This window comes from Chiroxiphia lanceolata, chromosome Z (genome assembly GCF_009829145.1).
Source record: "Chiroxiphia lanceolata isolate bChiLan1 chromosome Z, bChiLan1.pri, whole genome shotgun sequence".
NCBI lineage: Eukaryota > Metazoa > Chordata > Aves > Passeriformes > Pipridae > Chiroxiphia > Chiroxiphia lanceolata.
This window is the reverse complement of record NC_045671.1, coordinates 44818640-44837482: the sequence shown is the minus strand read 5'-3', so window position 1 is coordinate 44837482 and position 18843 is coordinate 44818640. Positions and strand designations below refer to the sequence as shown.

The following is an 18843-nucleotide window of genomic DNA, read 5'->3' as shown; positions in this document are numbered from 1 at the left end:
ACAGATGCTTAGGGCGTGAAGACTTGCTTCTTGGACAGGAAATAAACTAGTCATATCAAATGCAGTATAGCTTTTGTTATTGTTCCTGTGTTCAGTGGTATAGGTTCTTCTTTCCATTTCAGTGAGTTTAAATTTAGAAAGACTAAACACAATTTTCAGACTTTGTATTGAGGAACTAGAGCCTTTTTGAATATTTTTATCTGCTTTTTAGCAGGCTGGATAAGTCGATTGAGTTTCATCTGGAAGAGCAAAGTTGATTATGTAGGAACTTACACAGGGAACAGGGTCAAAGGCTTAGTGGGAGGCTACAGAGAAAATGCTAAATAAGAACTTTTGATTGTTTCATCTTTTCCAAAATACTACAGTAATGATGAAAGGGAGTGTTGCCTCATAAGTTTTTTATTTTTTTTTCTCCTGAGTTACAGACCACTTACTTAGGAAATCACTGCAATGACACTGGAAGGGTAACTTGTGTCCTAGGCTTCCTTTTATTCTCTTGAATGGTTGATGAATAAGAAATTGATATTATTAACCATGTTTTAGTTTAGTTACGTTGTTAGATGAACAACTGTGATGGCTTGTGGTTTGGGAAGTGGGAAACAATTTGAAGTTTATAATTTATATAAGAGTATTTGTTTCTTTCTCCTTTGTAGTGGTTGAGTAATTGTGATGGTACTTTGCAACTGTATTACAGTATTACCCAAAACAGTATGGGGGATATATCTATCTCCCATACTATTTTGGGTAATATATATTTTATTTTATATATATATATATTTACATATATAAATATTTGATATCAAGAATAACCTTTTATCTTTAAATTCTACTGTGCCATATGACCACTTCTTGTGTAGAAATTTTGTTCTAATCTTGTGCCTTTGAGGATATTTTTACAAAATATCTATATATTTACTCTATTTGATGCTGTGGGGGTTTTTTCTGTTAAAATTGCCTAATATTTATCGCTTGCCTTTTATACAGCATCCTCTTCATTTTTGCGTGCTATTCCTAGGAATCTTGAACATCTGCGACTATCATTCGCTTCATAAAATGAGTAGGCAGTCAGCATCTTTTAGTTATGTTTGATGGTGCCTGTTGTCTATCCAAAAATTACTATATATGATCTATTATCTGCAGTTTCTCTGTGTTGATGCTGAAGTGCAAGTAATAAGGATGCTTTTGCATGATGCAATAATTTTCTTTCATGTATTCTGGCACCAATACAATTGATAATTAACTTCTTTCATTTGCTTAATCATGTGTATCAGATGGAAGCACACTTGAAAGTCTTGAACAGGCATTAGTTCTAGGCCTTAGTACTTTGATGTAATCAATTTAAATTAAATATTTAGAAAGTTGTGCAGTAAAGCGCAGAGAGAGGTAATTTTATGGTTAGATACATTTGAGCAATGTTGGTTGTTTTTTTCCTAAAATGTTTAAATTTTGTATTTTCTCTTTACTTTTTTAAGGGCTGAGGGCAGCCCAGGATGGCCGCAGCTTCCTATGATCAATTGTTAAAGCAAGTTGAGGCATTAAAGATGGAGAACTCAAACCTTCGGCAGGAACTAGAGGATAACTCAAATCACCTGACAAAACTGGAAACCGAGGCATCCAATATGAAGGTATTGCCAGCTCTGTGGCTGTGGTGCATCGGGATTTCTGTTACAGCCTTTTGTGTCACGTACCGGGAGTTGCTCAACAATTTTTGTGTGCATTTCGATTCCCATAGAAGTTCCTTTTCTACACTATATAAGTGAAAACTATCAAATCTACATTATTATTATTGTTGTTGTTGTTGTTATTTTCAAAACCGTTTTCTAGAAGACAGCTTCCAGATTTCATAGCTTCTTTTCTTGTGTGCTGTGATAAGCGTGACCACTTTAGCACAGCTGAACTTCCCGGCTGGAAGTCCAAAGCACTGACATAGATTGACAAAGCCAAGTATTGTTCATCCCTTGAAACCATGGGTAAGACTGGAGGTTTTCTGTGCTTTCAGGTAAGTCTGGAGGTTTTGGGGTGTACTACAGTTACAATATTTAACATCTCAAAAGGAGAAGTTCCTTATTTTGATAAAACCACAAGTCCTTCTGCCTCTCCCAAAGCCTAAATTAATACTTCATAATTTCACCGACTTCCATCCCTCTGGTGTTTATTGCCAAGGTGTGGGCCTTCAGAGCCACCTATCCAATAGCAAACACTAGGCTCAACTGGAATTTAGGTGGATTTTAACCCACAGGAAGATACATACAAAGCTGCATCTGTGTGATACATGGCACTAAACAAGGCAGAATTTCACAAGTGTTATAGCTGCATTGGTGTAGTGCTCTTCCTAAGCTCACAAATCCTGCTGCTTTTTGCTAACAACCAGCAAAACCAGTCTACTTTTGGTACTTCAGTTAAAAGGGCTTGGAAATTGTTGTTATTTCTGTACATACTCCTGTATAGGGTAGGCATATTCTAAATACTAAACAGTATTTTTTTTTCTCAGTCTCCTTGCTTTCTGGTCTTCATATTACAGATTTACTGTTCCTTTACAACTAACCTTTATTTTTTTTAAATATGATAACTTGATTAATATAGCAGTAAAAATAGTTAAACTGACCTTTCGTCTCCTCCAGATTGTGGCTCATATATTCACTGTAAGAGGAAAAATTATCCTGTGTTATGAAACACTGTCACTAGTTACAACACTTGAAAAAAAGCACAAATTTTTCAGATATATTTAATCCTTGCATTGCAGTGTGAAATGAAAATAACTTTGCTACTCAAATTGAAAGGGAATTATAGTCTTTTACACCACCTACTTGAAACAGTTGTTGGGATTAGCAGATGTGAAAAAAATGTTTGTTTGCTGAGTTACGTATCTGAAAACTAGTCCTGTCATTTATACTGTTTTTCTTAAAATGATATTACAACCAATTTGTCAGTAACTCCCCTTCCCTGCCTGTCATTGCAGTCTAAAATAAGGAAGAACAGGGCAGGGGATATTCCTGATAGTTTTGAAAAAGAGGAGTGAAAGTGTCTCTTTTCCCTTCTTTGTCCATATACAGCTGCTTTGGTTGTTTGTTGTTTTTTTGGGGGGGGGTTAAGTTTTTCTGCAGATAATTAAATTTCCACTAATCTAGAGACAGTCCAGCTGTACAAGCTGGTCTCCAGGGCATTAATTTGGGGTGTGGAATGGCTTTATGTTCTTACTTGAAATCTGTCAGATCACCAAACAGAAACTGGCTCTATCACACTCCACAGAGAAGTGCTTTTGAGCATATTCAAAGTAGAGGTCACATTTTGTTCTGTCCTGAAGTTCCTTTCTAGATCTAAGGAATTTACCCCAAAAAACTCCAGACCCAAATATCAAATGCAATATGTTTCTTTTCACTTTGGGGGATGGGTGGAGAGAAGACTGTGCAGATTAATTTGTTTTGTGTTTTTTTTTTTTAAATCCGTGTTCGGTTAAGAAATCCATGATATATTAAGAAATCTTGATCAACTGCATTCCTCAGGAATATTTGCTCCTACACCTGAAATGAGAAGCTGTTTCTTTCTCTTGTTTGTTTCACATGAGTTTGGAAGGGTCACAACATAGCTTTGACTTGAACCTGAAGGATACTGTGGGAATGATCTTGGGGTCTGATTGGAGTCTGTGGGTGAAGTTTGATGGGGATCGTTGCAGGATTTTCTTAAGTCAGGAGATAATTTTAGTTTTGCAAGCTTTTGGAGAAAGTATGTGGTGGCTTTGTATTACTGAAAGAAACTGCATGGTTTGTGTGGCTTCAGTGCTATAATTAGGGATAATTACAAGCAAAGTCATTAGAAGAGCCAGAGCACGCAAGATTGAAAGCCCTTTGGCTACCATATATGCAGTTAAAAATCTTTCCAAAAAATGATCCTTTGGGAGCATGTAAGTGTCACAGAGCCCTTGCAACTCCTCCTACCAAGTAAAAGCCCATATATTAGTGGGAGAAGGGGAGCAAGAATGGGGAAAAGAAGCTGTGGTTCTGTGGCAAACATCCCTGGTTTTGCAGCATGAGTTTTCATCCGTGTCCCAGTGCAGGGAGATCTCACAATGACTCCTTGGGCTGCTGCTTTGTCTCCTCATTTCCTTGTATTATTTGATCAGCTGTGACAGCCAGTAGTTAGGAAGGGTATTTTAAAGACAATATTGTATATTTAAAGAATTTGATTTTGGAAGTAGTAGTGTTAAAATGTTGTGTAAATGTGCCCCATCTTTACAATCCCTTCATTTCAGAATTGTGGCAATCATACACGTATTAAAAGCTTAACATGAGCTCATCTTGCACATGTATTTGTTATAAACTGCTACTGACCTATATAAAAACAATGTCTGAATGCTTCATGTTTAAAGCTAAATCTCTTGTTTAAAAGTGAAAATTCCATTTGCTAACAAGAAAACAACATGATGGGTAAACAAAGAGAAATGTGATAATGTGGAGTGCCAAAATGATTAGTAAAACAATCTCCACTTTGTTTTTTAATTTCTGTTGTCCTAGGGATTAACTGTTCAAACAAAAGAAATCCCTCAGAGTATTATGACTAACTTAGGAAATTCAGTTGTTATTATGGGCTTATTGTCGGATGAAATAGAGCAGTTTGGTATGATAAAATGTTCTCTCTAAATCAACAAATATGCTGTTTCATGGTTGATGAAATAACAGTGTTGGCCAGTAAGCGGAGAAAAATGGTGTCAGTGTCTAGATGTAGGATTAACTGCATAAACACAGACTATGGACACATTTAGAAAAATATGTAAAATTAATGAAGAGACAAAAAGCAGTCCAGTGTCAGCTCTGCTACTCTGTACATGTGTTTACATGTTTCCCACATTTGTAGGAGATTTTTATGAGACTTTCCTGCCTGATTCTTGTCAAAGACAAGTACTTTTCTGTTAAGGACGACATATACATATTTTTCTAATGTCATAGCTACTGGATATCAGCATTTTTCCCTGTATAAAATCTGGAGGGAAATAGGTATATTTAACTTCTAGAACTCAGGTAGTAGTAAAGGAGCGACATCATGCTTGATTTTCATACTCACTGAGTGCTTGGATTTTACAGTAAATGATCAATGCATGATATTTTGTGTAAGAAAGGCATTTGTCATATATGTGATGTTCTGTGAGCAAAACGTCTCTTTTACTTTTATGTAGTACACTTAAAATTTTATTCTACATATGATTTTTCAGTTTGTTTCATTCTTCTGAATGTCTGCTGAGGAATTCTGTCTTTAGGAATGAGTAACTGGTTTTATCAGATGTCTCCTCCATTAGGTGAGCAGGTGACCACATTTTCTTTTAAATTGCCAAACCTCATTTTATGGTGATACTATTATGCTTAGGTTCCATTTCTTGGTGTTTAACCTTGTAAACCCACTTTGTTCTGATCAGCTGCCTCTGATCATCAGTGTTTATTGACCCTCACTGTAAAGCACAGAAGGTACTGGGAGATATTTTTGTAACTGGCACAAGAGTTTTTATTTCAGTCTATTGTGGTAAGCCGTGTGTTTGCAGATTAGAATTTGAAGCCCAGCATATTCACAGAGATCTCTGATATATACAGCCTAATATTTTGTCAGGTGCTATGTACATAATGTAGTGTGCATCTCTCTGTATGTTAGGTTCCTCATGTAGGTAGTAGATAAATACATTTAACAGATACCCATATTTTTAATCCCATCTTCAGAAATCTTAACAACATAAATTATACATTTTGCTGGGGATACTTACTCTGTCAGATAATGTCGTTTTTCCATCTCAGTGGAATGGGAGAGTGTTTTTAGCTTCATTTTGCCTTTTCCTTTTGTCCTATTGTCCTCAGATAAAAGATAATTGGTTGGCATCACACAGTGAAATGTTTCACCAAGGCATACATAGAAAAAACAATAGAAAAATTATGTTAAGCTATGAAAACAGAGCATTCAGTACACAAAGAGAAATGCTTATGTTGAGATTTGATCTGGAATTGCAGTTAGTGAATAGGCTGCACATAACTACAGTAGAATAACCAAACTACAGTGCAACTTGACATGTTTTTATTTGAATCTTGAATTTAGTGTGATACACATTTCTTTCTGCATCCTGCTACACATTAGAGTATTAGCATTATTTCCAGAACTGTCCCTAGAGATCTCATTTCTGAGTTATCTGGTATTTTGTTATTTCTTCTGAGAGGTCGTCAGATATAACATAGTGGATTATAGTTGCTTCATGAACCAAAACCAGTTTTGTGATATCTCCACAGTTATTGGTCATACAGAACTTGGTCATATTTCTGTACAATGCTGAGAACGTCTCAGTGGCTCTGTCTTATGTTTTAAGTGTCAATAATAAAACTTAGAGAACAAAGGGATGAAACAGATGGAAGTGAAATGTCGGAAATAAATTATATTCACCCAAGCTGAGTATGAAATTGCTGAACTGTCAGTTGTAAGGTATGACCTGTTCTACCTTCTCTTCAACAATTGGGAAGATTAAGGTATGACCCCTTTGGCTTTAAAGAAAGCAGATTGCAGCCTAAGAAAGAGAAGAAATCATTTACTTGAATGATAGTGAGATCTTGATACTTAAAATTGTAATCATGCAAATTATTTCCCTTCTGTCAAAAGTCATCAGGTTTTCAGCCAGTTGTCAGACAACGATAAAGATTTTTTGTTTAAAATGACCTCATCATGCAAGTTATGGAAGATGGCAAGTGTGATACTGCTTTTTAAGAAAAAAAATTTAGAAAAAACTGCTGATCTATAGACTTGCAAACTTGAGTTTGTAATGGACATATCAGAAACCACAGTAAAAAACAGACCGCTAGTGGGTAAAGATCTAACTTTTCTTTCTTATGGAGAAGTGCAGCTCTCAAATATGAGTTCTTTGGAGGAATCATTGAGTAGGAGGTAAGCAGTATTGGCACTGATGACTCTGCTTGTTTTTGTAAAATGAGTTTAGTAGTGTCCCTCCTCAAAGACTCTTGGAGAACTTAAGTTGATTTAGGAAGGTTCTTTGATGATTATCCTAATTAAAGGTAGAAAATGAAGTGCAGAATAAATAGTCATGGTTTGGGGTTTTTTTGTTTGTTTTTGTTGGGGTTTCTTTGTTTGTTGTTTGTTTTACCTTATTAAACCAGTAATATAGTGACATTTCTGCCATTGCCTGTATTTCTTTCCAACATATTCATAAGTTGTGTGGGGAAAAAGTGAGATAGAGAAGTCTGACTGATGATTTTCATGGTGGTAAAAATGAACACAAGAGTGTGAAGTGCTGGGGAACAATCTTGTGGTATCGGGTGACTGAATACATGGCAAATAAAATTCTGTGTTCCAAAGCATAGTAGAGTCATGACTTTTAGAAAACAGCCTTAACTTTATGTATGCCATGAGGGGATGCGAATTAACATGGCTACAAGATAGAAAGAGGTCTTAGGGATACTCTAAACATCTGAAAAATATAGAGGTTTTTTTCATGTGTTGTCAGGTTAGTGCTTAGTTTGGATCCAAAAGGTTACTCAGATACTGGGAATTTCTGAGCATAAATAGGGAAACAAAAAAGCTATGACTGTGTCACAATGGACACATGCTGCATCCAGAAGATGAGTATTAAGTCCTGTTCTGATGAACCTCCTCAGGAAGGATCTAGTATAATTCATATAGATTAAAAAAAAATTAAGTGATCTGAAAATCTTCCTTAAGTGGCATGACTGAGTAACAGTGGGACTTTTCAGGTGTAGAGAGATTAAAAACAGAGAGGAACAGGATGGGAAAAAGGTTGTTGAGCTCTAAAAGATTATAAATATGCTGAGGAAATTAACGGGGAATTACTGGTTTTCCTGAATAGCAGATCTAAGAGACATCAAACAAAGTGAGGTAGCCAGTGGAAAACAAACAAAACAAGGCTTGTTCCATATCATGTTTTTGCTGTGGGAGGTAGGACCACTGGAGACATGGTTTCAGAAAGTTTGCAAGTCAAGGCCAGAGGGAAGTTGGTAAGAGGACATACAAAAGAAATGAACAGTAGGTTTTGTTTGTGTATCCTCTCTAGGTTTCTGCTGTTGGAAGGGGAGATGTTGGTTTGGAAAGATGTTTGGTCTGTCTCAGTGTCAAGGATAGCATTTGCTCTTGATTCTATTCTTGTTTCTATTCTTGGTTCTTGCCTAATGCGCAAGTCTGATGAGAAGCAGCTGAGGGAGCTTGGGGTGTTTAGCCTGGAGAAAAGGAAGCTCAAGGGAGATCTTATCTCTGTACCAACTACCTGGAAGGAGGTTGTGACAATTTGGGGGTAGGTCCCTTCTCCCAAATAATAAGCCACAGGATAAGAGGAAATAGCCTCAAGTTGCACCAGCAGAGGTTTATTTTGGATGTTAGGGAAAATTTCTTCACCAAAGGATTGTCAAGCGCTGGAACAGGCTGCTCAGGGCAGTGATGGAGTCACCGTCCCCAGAGATATTTGAAGATATACAGATGTGGCACTTGGGTTAGTGGTGGACCTGGCAGTGCTGGGTTAACGGCTGACCTTAAAGATTTTTCCCAACCTAAATGATTCAGAGATTCTGTGATGTAATGCTGTGGTGTCATTACTGTGCTGCTCTGAGGTTGTGGACACGTTACCACTTTTACTGCATCCTTCTGGCATTTATTTCACATCACTCTGTGCATGCCTGGCTTGCAGCTTTTTGGAGAGGACTCCTGTTTACCTGGATACATGCTATAGTGAAAAAAAATTCTTTTTTTTGCTTCCTTCTGGCAGCAGTTGAACATAAATTTTCCCTCCTTAATTAGCCAGTGTGTCACCAAGTGATGAGAAATTCCAGCGTGCTCTTCCTTTGCTCATTGCCATGCTAGTAGTGCAGCTGAGAAAGTGGTGTCTGTGTTGCATCTGCCCGTCTCCTGGCATTGTTTCCAGGCAGCTTCCAGCCAACTAATGAGTCAACTTCATTTTGTCTGATTTTTTTTTTTAGCATTCTGGCTGATGCATCCAAAGCTAAGAGGTTGGGGGTTTTTTTAACACTTTTGTACTCCTAGCTCATAGGAGTTGTTTTTGTGGTACTGTGGGCTCTGCTGACTTAACAGAGCTTGTTTTTTTGTTTAAACTTCCAGTATTTTTAAAGCATATACTGATACACAGTAGATGCTTTGTCTTGATTTCTCTGATACTTCACTGAATTTTGTTGGTCCCAGCTTTTGGGTAGCATTAAACAGGAACACAAATTACAGACAACAATAAAGGGAAATGTAGAAATATATAGAAGAGCAGCTCAAGACGAGTTTGTGTAGTATGTTTCCTGCTTTTGAGAAGGAAACTATGTGAGGAAACCAATTAATCAAAATTAAAAAAATTTCATTGCAATTCTTGTTTGTATATGTTGCAATTAATTTGACCACCAGATATGTTCTTTGCTTGTAGCCATAACAAACTTTGTGTTTGAGATAAACTACCAAAAAAACGTAATTTACACAATCGAGTTTATCTTTACTCTTTTTTGGTTTTAGATTTAAAAAAAAACAACACACCAAAGAGAGACTTAAAATACATTTTATTTGAGTTTGCACATTAAAACATCAAGGAAATGCCAGGTTTAAGGTAGATAATGCTGTCCTGATTTTGCCTGCTGGTCTGCACATCCTATAATGCATTTTTACCTAATCTAAAAAAAATACCCTTCCAAAGTCAGCATGATCAGTGCTCTTAGTATGGATGAAAATACATGCTTGTGTAACAGTGTTATTTTTTAGTTTACTTCTGCAAAGGAAGTTTTTTAACAGATGTTTTCAGGTATATGGTGATGTGTATTATGTCAAGTATTACTCTTGAAAGTTACTTCTTGACAGAAATTGAGTCTGCAGAAAAAATGGAAATTTTTTCCCCAGAAAATACCTTTTTTTTTTTTCCTCCCACGGTATTAAAACTAAACTAGAACTCTGTCCTCCTCTGTCAGTTGGATTTCTTAGCCAAACCAAGCCTCTTTGAATGACTCTGATTTCATTACGAGTGGGTCACATACATTCTGGAAATTGCACGACTGCAGTCCCGAGTCAGAAACACTGTCTGGAGATGACCAAGCTGGCAGGAAAGAATTCAGTGAGAACTGTAAGATACACACCTCACATGGCACTGACCAGGTGCTGGCTCAAAATCCAGTTATATTCAGTACAACCTACAAAATATTTTGATTCAATAATAATTTATATTTTGCTTTCAGTGTAACCAAATTATGTTTTATATTCTGAAATGTTGTTCTGAATTTGTATTCTCAAATGTAATAATACAGATGTCAAAAAATTGCTATGTCAGCTGTGTTTGTTGTGCATAGTAATGAATTAGCTAGCTGTAGAAATTTAACATTTTAGCTGTTTAAGAAGGGATTACATAAAAAACATAAGAGTAGCACAGTATCTGACACTTTGAAAGTCAGGTCCCCTTCCAAAGGGGTTGGCCATATAGGCATTTGCATAGCAGGTGTGTACATACACCCCTGCTCTCAGTTGGAGCCTCGTTTAGCTTTGTATTTATCCCATTCTTCATAACAAGTGTGATAAAAATGGACAGAATGTGGTAATACCTTGTTTTGTTCTTTGAGTAACCATGCTGGCTTTCTAATTTCTTCATGTTTGCGTTATTTAACCCCCTTATGAACAGACTTACTGTACATGATAATTGAGAGTGAAATGAGCTGCATGTAGTCTCACACACAAGCAATGTTCATCTGGAAAATTAACTCTTGAGGCAAAGCTGCTGTCTTCTTGCTGCTAATATTAACAATGACTATTTTGAGGCTAAACTAATGAAAATGTAATTTTTCATTTTTTTTTTTCAGCAAACACATTTTTTGGCGAACAAATAGGGAGAAAAGGCTTTGATTCAGCAGTAGCAATCCTTGCCTGTATAAATATTTGTGGAATATGTGCTGAATTCTCAGCTTCTATACCTTATGCTGTGTGAATTCATCCAGTGCTTTCCTTCTAGTACGTGCTTGGTTTCCATTTATTTCAACACATCCTTTCCCAACATGTATGCACTTGAACTTTTGAAGTCTTGCAAGGGAAAATAATAATCATGGTTAGCACAGGAAACATTATATAGTTTTTTTATTTATTTTTTATCTCCCTAATGCAAGCCTGCATCTTTCTTCTCTAATTATTTCATTTGCTTGCAGTTGGATTTTGCACATGCTGAATGTTTTTCTGGTACCCCATGCACTCCAGTCTTTCAGGAGGCAAGAGATAATGTCATTAAAGGCACATAAAGGAATCTATATCAGGATAGTGACTCAGAGAGGAAGCATATTCGTAATATGGGAAATTCTGGGAATCTAGGAAATAATTCTCTTCAGTATGCGGTCAGACATCTTCCTAAGTTCACGTGAACCAAAAATGTGGTTGTGAAAGCCATTTTGCATTCTATAAAACAGACATCTAAAATATCCGTGAATTTATTTAAGCTACAAAGAAGCAGCAGTGGCATTATGTTGTGGGATTTTTGTGTCTTTTATGATTTTACAATAAATAATATTTTTAGCCTGATCTTTGCAACTCTAAAGATTCTACCAGAATCCAAATTGGTTGGAAAATTCAAGATTTTTTTAAATTTTTTTTTTAATTTATTTTAGAATTTAGGTAAAATTGACCTGGTGGTACATATAATTAATGCTATTATTTCAAATGGCCCTTTTTGTGCAATAAAATCAGATAATTTAAGTTGACCTGACAGTGTGCTTGCACGAAAGACTTAGTACTGTCTTCTGTGTGTACAGCAAGTGACAGCTCCTGAGCATGGTGGCACCGAGTGAATATTTTTCTTTCAGAAAATGACATTGTTTTAAATTAAAATGAACAACATCATTTCACATAACAAATGCTCTCCTCTTTCTACAAGGCTGAAAGTTGAGTTTGATGCAGTGTTTCACCTCAGTCAACAGTGCTGTCATCATTGCTTTTGTTGTTTGGGTCTGGTTACAGGGTTGAGCAACCAGAGCCCCAATTAGAGAGGTTCCCACCAAACTTCATTAATTATAGCAGTGTAATTTACCAAACTGTAGAGGAGTAAAGGGCTTCTTCCAAACACTCCCTTGTTTCCTATGAATGTTGTACCACTGATAGAATTAAGGCACTGTTGGGTTCATATAGTGATGAAGGGTCGTGTGAGACCTTGAACTTAAGTTCAAGGCATAGAAAAATACTATTCTAGAGTCTCTCCCCCGCACTGTTCTCACATCTAATGATTTTGTGGAATTGGGGTGATGGATATGCTTTTAGCATGTGCTACCTTTTTTCTGCCCTTTTAAACAAATAATAATTGAAACAATCTGGCATTCAACTCCGTTGAGGGTCAAAAACCACTTTCAGGTTAGGAATTTTATATTAAGTTTCCAGTATATCAGGTTAAAAATATTAGTACCAGTGCTGTCAGAAATATTCTCATTTTAAAATGTGGCTGATTTGGTTAAAAATAATAGTTCCTAGTCTGTATGCATATATCTGTCCTGTTGATTGCTAAGATAGATGTTCGGTTACTGTCTGAAATTGTAAACCAAGCATAACTGATTTGTCTGAATTGTCATCAGAATGTCTTTTTTCAGATACCATATTTTGAAATGTTCCTAAATATTAATATTTGTACTTAAAGTTCTCAAAAATTGAAGAGACCTTAAAGCTTAACTCCTTAGGATTCTAAATCTGCCCTTGTTATTGTTGTTCCTCTGTGATTCCTTTCTTTATAAGGAGCCCTTAAGTCATTTTATTTACAACTCTTACCACTTTGCAGGGTACATATACTGTTGGTTAAAGTGCTTTTCTTCTCAGTAGTTGTACAGTGGCATGCTGGTGGATCTGATCTTTTTTATTTAATTATCCATAAAGTAATTTTAAGGTCAGGACTATATCCACAAAGTCCAAAAAATAAAAAAAAAGAAAAAACCACCGACCAGAGAAACAAAAAATCGATGTTGTTTCAGTACTTCACAGTCCAGAGACTGTGAAGACAGAAGACAGAAACCCTTTTAAATGATGATGAGTCATAGGGCTGCTCCATTTCCAAAAGCATTCTTTTGTAGTTCTGCCACAGGACAAGATAAACTAGGTTATATTATAATGACCATTAAAATCATTTGACTTGCGTTCTTTAAAAGGAGGAAAACTTGCAGCCTTTCCTTATAGATACATTTGTGTATTCTTTCAGTAAGTCACTGCTAAGTTAGTAAAGGATTTGATTAGAATAATGCTGTAAACCACTACAGATATATTTATTGAAAGTTGCATAACTAAACAGAATATTAATTTACCTTCAGTAAAATTGATTCAGCTTTGTTTGTGGAGACTGTTTTACTCTTTAGCAGAAATTATATCATAATACAGATGTTGTGGGAAAGTACTGTTTCAAGGCACTGTATGCATGTAAACAGTGTTAGTGCTGAATCCTAGATTATAAATAGTGAATAAATATTTTCATTAGTACAGTAATAGATAACTTACCATGTTTCCTACAGGTAGGTTATTGCAGAAAACTTATCCGTTTTTTATTCAAGTGAAAATGTGAATTTCCCAACGCGTCATTTTAGCACGCTGCCTCATTTTTCACCAGTAGCTGGCCCAGTGGCTGCCACTCTCTCTCTAACCTTTACCTGCTTTATTTAACTGCCTATTTATATAATTGTCAGCTTAGATTTCAAAGTATGTCACGATGGAGCGTGAAGGTGATGTCATAGCCTCACAATGGCACTATAGCAGAGAAAAGTAGAAAAATACAAAAGCACATTGTCTACTAACATGAAAAAAATACATGTGCTGTTTGGCAAAAAAAAAAAGAGATAATTTAACAACAAAAAAAAAAAAAAAAGAAAAAGTTAAAGCCTAAATTAGTGAATTGAAACAGAAAAAACTGAGAAAAGTGATCCGGTATGCTAACGTTGAACTGTTGCCAGTATTTAGAGAGAGCAGTCCCTTGCTGCCTGGACACCTCAGTCATGTAATTTGGTAGTGCAGGAAAAGTTGATAGTAATTTCACTTAGCTTTTCATATTGGCTCTTGAAGCAGGAAGACTTATTATGTGGGAAAGTATCCTGAACATACTGAAATAGCTGATGTGCCACACAGAGGGGTGAGAAAGAGGCTTCTAAGAAGGGAACGGAAGGAGAGTTGGGTTGTTTGGGCTGGGTTTTTACCCTGTACAAGGGTGTTGTTTTCAGAGAGAAGTGATTCATTAGTTATTTATAAATTTATCTGAGTTGACAGATCTTTCACAAGGCTGCAAAACTCTCAAGACCTACTCCATGTATCCACATTACCCTTTGAGACTTTTAAACTAAGACTGCTGTCTGCAGATTTCATCTTCCCTTATGTCAGATAATGTAGTAGTCCTTTGAAAAACACCACATTAGTTGTATCTCTGACTTTGCTGACAAGGCAGATGTTATGTATAGAGATGGCTGGGCCATATGGCTAATGAGTATGCCCTTGAGCACAAGCACAGGGAAGATGTGTTTCCAAGAGCAGAGATTTTATCACCCCAGGCTTGATCCTAAAGGCAAAGCTGGCATTAACAGGTAGTGCAGTAAGAGCAGATCTGTAGGTAATTGTATTAAGGATCCAGCATGCATATACTGTATGTATTTTAGAGGATTTTGGTTTTGAACTGTCTTCAGCCTAGTCCCATGGAGTGAGTGCCCATTTGCATTCTTGAGTGGAACTGCTGGCTTGGTTTGATCTGAAAGGAATTCAGTTCATGCACACCCTACAGTGTGAACCAAAGTACAGCTGGTGGGGCAAATGAGAGTCTGGGGGACTCACTGTTCCAAACTAAAACATGAATGTGGACACACACCTTGCCTTCATCAGTTGGGCAACGTGTAAATTGGGAAATTTGGCCTCAATTCCACCGCAGGATTATTTCCACAAAACAGTGTAAGCATAATTTGCGTGTCTGTACTCTGGAATTCTTCATAAAGTTCCTGCATCTAATTCCATGGTGGGGGCTGCAGTGACTGAGCTGCTGCCATTTTCTCTGAGTCTAGTACTTGGAGATTATTTCCCCAGAACCTTGTGCGGTTCTGTACTCAAAATTCTTCTAGGGTTTTTTTGTTTATTTTATTTTATTTACTTTTTTTGTTACAAGGAACAACACTTTGAATATAGAAAGCTCAGTCCTGTGCTGCTTAAAGAATATCTTGACTTTTTGTAGATGTCATGTTGTTTCCCTTTAGTTCAGGATATTGGTTGTTAGAGGCTGACCCCGGAGATGACAGTGTCTTTCAGCAGCATCCTGAACGACCAGTCAGCCTTTTTCAAGGACAGCACTGCTTGCTCCACTCGGAGAGGGGCCTAGAAAAGGTGGCCTAAACAAAGCTCATCTCCACTCTTCACCCGGTTGGTTAACTGCGGCCAATGGGCATCTTCTTCTAATGCGGTCGCACAAAGATCAAGAGACAAAGGCGTACACCTGCCGCAGAAGTAGCGCTGCAGTGTTTAACATCCTGCTTCGCAGACACTGCTGAGATTTTTGGGCTGGAAGTCAGCTTAAAGAAGACAGAAGTTCTCTATCAACCAGCACCTCAGGAAGTCTTCCATTATCCACATATCACCATTGGCGACTCAGAGCTCAGATCAGTCCAGCAGTTTAATTACCTAGGTAACCTCATCTCCTCAGATGGTAAGATTGACAGAGAGATCAACAACAGGTTAGCAAAGGCATATAGTGCTTTCAGAAAACTCCATAAAAGAGTTTAGCGAAATAAATGCTTGAAGAAAAGCACGAAGATCAGTGTTTACAGAGCCATAATACTGCCTACGTTTCTATATGGATCCAAATCATGAGTCACCACTTGCAACTCTTAGAACGCTTCCATCAACGCTGTCTCTGTACAATCCTAAACATCCACTGGTCAGATTATGTGACTAATACGTCTGTTCTAGAACAAGCAGCAGTTACAGGTATTGAGGCCATGTTGATGAGAACACAGCTGCGTTGGGCAGGACACATCTCCAGGATGAAGGACCACCGCCTCCCTAAGATCCTATGTATGGTGAATTTGCCACCAGCTGCCACAGGAGAGGAGCCCCGAGGAGAAGGACTCCCTGAAACAACATCTCAGCCTTGGCCATGTTGATCACCATAACTGGTCTACTCTGGCCTCCAGTCAGGAGGTCTGGAGACACACCATCTATAACACTGATGATGCTTTTGAGAAAGCTCACAGGATCACTCTTGAGGAGAAAAGACAATGCAGAAAGAGTTGCATCTTGCAGAGTATACCACCTAAGGAGTCTTTCTGCTGTGCCTTTTGCAGCCGGACTTGTCTATCTTGTATTGGCCTTTTTAGCCACCAGCGTGCTTGTAATAAGTGTGGGTAGAGCCCTTCCCAAATCTTCGTTTGCAAAAGCTAGCCATGATGATGATGTTGTTTCCCTTGAAAAGAGCTAAACGTATTTAAAAGGTACTTTCTGTACAAGTCGCAAGAACCACTAATACTGGCAGTATGGTATGGTTAAAAGAGCAAAACAGTGATGTGAGCATCTTTTTAAATTGTCTAGAATTCATTACAACGGTTTTCAGATGTATAATCCTGTGAGCAGAGTCTATGTATGAAAACTACATAGTACCTTTCATTACCCAGAATTGTCTTTATCTACTGACTATTGCTGCTTCTAGAGATATTTTCTGTGTCACAGTAGGAGAAATGATACTTTAAATTCCAGTAAGGGCTTTTTGCCTTGTAGCCAGTGTTTTTAATTTGGTTTTTTGCTATTGATGCATATGCCATTATGATATTGAAAAGGCTTTCACTAACTTTAATTGTGTACCTGAATTTAGGCCACTGAGCATTGGGTACCTGGGGCTTACAGGCTCTTCTTAGTGTAGTAGTCATTGTTTACTATGAATCTTTTTGTGCACTAGAACTATGTTCCTTCAGCTGTATAATTCTGTCATATGTAGTTTCAGTAGCATGGGGGAGTATTCTTGAGTTTGAAGCTTCAGCTTCATGAAGGAGTCCTAAATCTCTTCCTTTTAGGCTTGGTGATGGTGGTAATAGTAGTAGTAACAATATGAAGGAAACCTGAATCTTTTGTTCACAGGCATGATAGTGGTAGCATTTGTAGCAAGAACAGGATGACTCTTTTTGTTGGTTTACAGTGGTGCTAAGGCCTCAAGGAAAGTAAATCCTGAGAATTCTGTTCATGATAGTTTTCTGCTAGTTACGTACCCGACTGACTAATTTCTTTGCTTAATGTTTCTCCTTCTGTAAATTTGAGATAACTGGTATTCACTTTGAGGGGAACATGTTTTAAGTAAGCCAATAGGCTGAACCACCAGATAGGCTGAGTTATGCAGGATATAGTTTACATTATTGAGAGTGCTTGGGGAAATTCTGTATAACATATTTGATGACAATGAAAGTTGTGACACTTGATCACTGCTCACAGTTTACATCAGTGTCTCAGAAGCTGTTGCATGAATGTGCACCTGAGAGCAGGATAAGACATATTTACCTTGTGGTTTATTATTTTAAGGTTTTCTCAGTCAAGCTTATTTCTTACAGGAGGTACTGAAACAGCTACAAGGAAGTATTGAAGATGAGGCAATGGCGCCTTCTGGACAAGTGGACTTACTGGAACGACTTAAAGGTAAATCCAGAATTATGTTTTAAATAGGTTCATTTGTTTCTCCACTGTTTTTTCTTTGGGATAAAATTTTCTAACTGAGCTGCATCTTCTTCCTGGTGCTGACTTTGATGGTTAGGCATAGTCTCAGTGTCTGCTATTTTTGCTAAACATTTTGAGACACATTCTCAAAAAAAAAAAAATCTATTCCTATGCTGCTTTTTATGCTTTTGCTACTGTTACTCTTGTGAATTGCTTTTGCTAAAATTTGCATTTCATTCAGTTCTTCAGAAAAAATATGTATAAGTTAATGATGGAGCAATTCCACCAATTTTCTGAACCTGTTTGCATGTCCTGTCCTGCCCTCTCCATGTCATGTTACTGGAATTGTTTCTGTCGTGCTACAAATTGATGCCCCCTTTCCTACAGCATGTGCTGGAATGTGCATCATTCCATTGTATGGGATGTGCAAAACAAGCCCAGACCACTATCTCCCTGTATACATCCATTATCCCTGCCACTGACCCAGGAATTCTGCAGGGGATGTCTACATTTAAGAACCATGTGATGAACAGAGTAGTCATCTGTTACATGGCTGAAGCATCTGCAGGATCTCTGAAAAAGAAATTATTAGGAAGTGAGACACCAGATATCTCACATGATGTTTATGCAAAACGCTCCCCATTTCTGAAGTCCTCTGGGAAAGAGGCAGGCAGGCTTGTGTGGGGATACTGTTCTGATTGCTAGGATTGCAGTTTGGTTATCTGCTCAGATTACTGTTTGCTAAGTCTAACATTAACATTGGTTTTGTTCACAATATCACCTTCAGTGGATTTCCATGCAAAATATTTTCATTAAAAAAACCCCACAGATTTATTCAGGTAGTAAGAAATTTAAGATAGAAATGATCTTTTAAATTTGTGCTGCTGAACTTCTGCTCTGGAAATGTTTGCTCTTTGTTATCCAGAACTGAACTTGGAAGGTACCAGCTTCCCCGGAGTGAAGTTAAGGCCAAAGGTGTCCGTGCGTTCCTATGGGAGCCGGGAAGGGTCTGTGTCGAGCCGTTCAGGAGAGTGCAGTCCAGTTCCCATGGGGTCATTTCCAAGAAGAGGCTTTATGAATGGAAGCAGAGAAAGCACTGGTTATTTAGAAGAGCTAGAAAAAGAGAGGTAAATTTGTTTGCTTATTCATCCAGTATGGATTGACTTCTCATTTTAACATGACAGTTTACTGACACAGCTGGTATTT

At 37.4% G+C, this 18843-nt stretch overlaps 1 protein-coding gene across 7 annotated transcripts in view; it reads left to right on the top strand.

The window, feature by feature from the left end:
- Window positions 1-18843, top strand: part of APC (APC regulator of WNT signaling pathway) — a 93003-nt gene that overhangs the window by 34068 nt on the left and 40092 nt on the right. For 6 of the 7 annotated variants that reach the window (XM_032674741.1, XM_032674742.1, XM_032674746.1 and 3 more), the window contains exons 2-4: window positions 1473-1625; window positions 17535-17619; window positions 18563-18764. In XM_032674741.1, coding sequence (XP_032530632.1) covers window positions 1491-1625; window positions 17535-17619; window positions 18563-18764 — 422 coding nt within the window. In that variant the 5' untranslated portion in view covers window positions 1473-1490. Of the gene's footprint in view, window positions 1-1038; window positions 1058-1472; window positions 1626-17534; window positions 17620-18562; window positions 18765-18843 lie in introns of those variants that run through there. The other variant, XM_032674743.1, reaches the window with a different exon arrangement.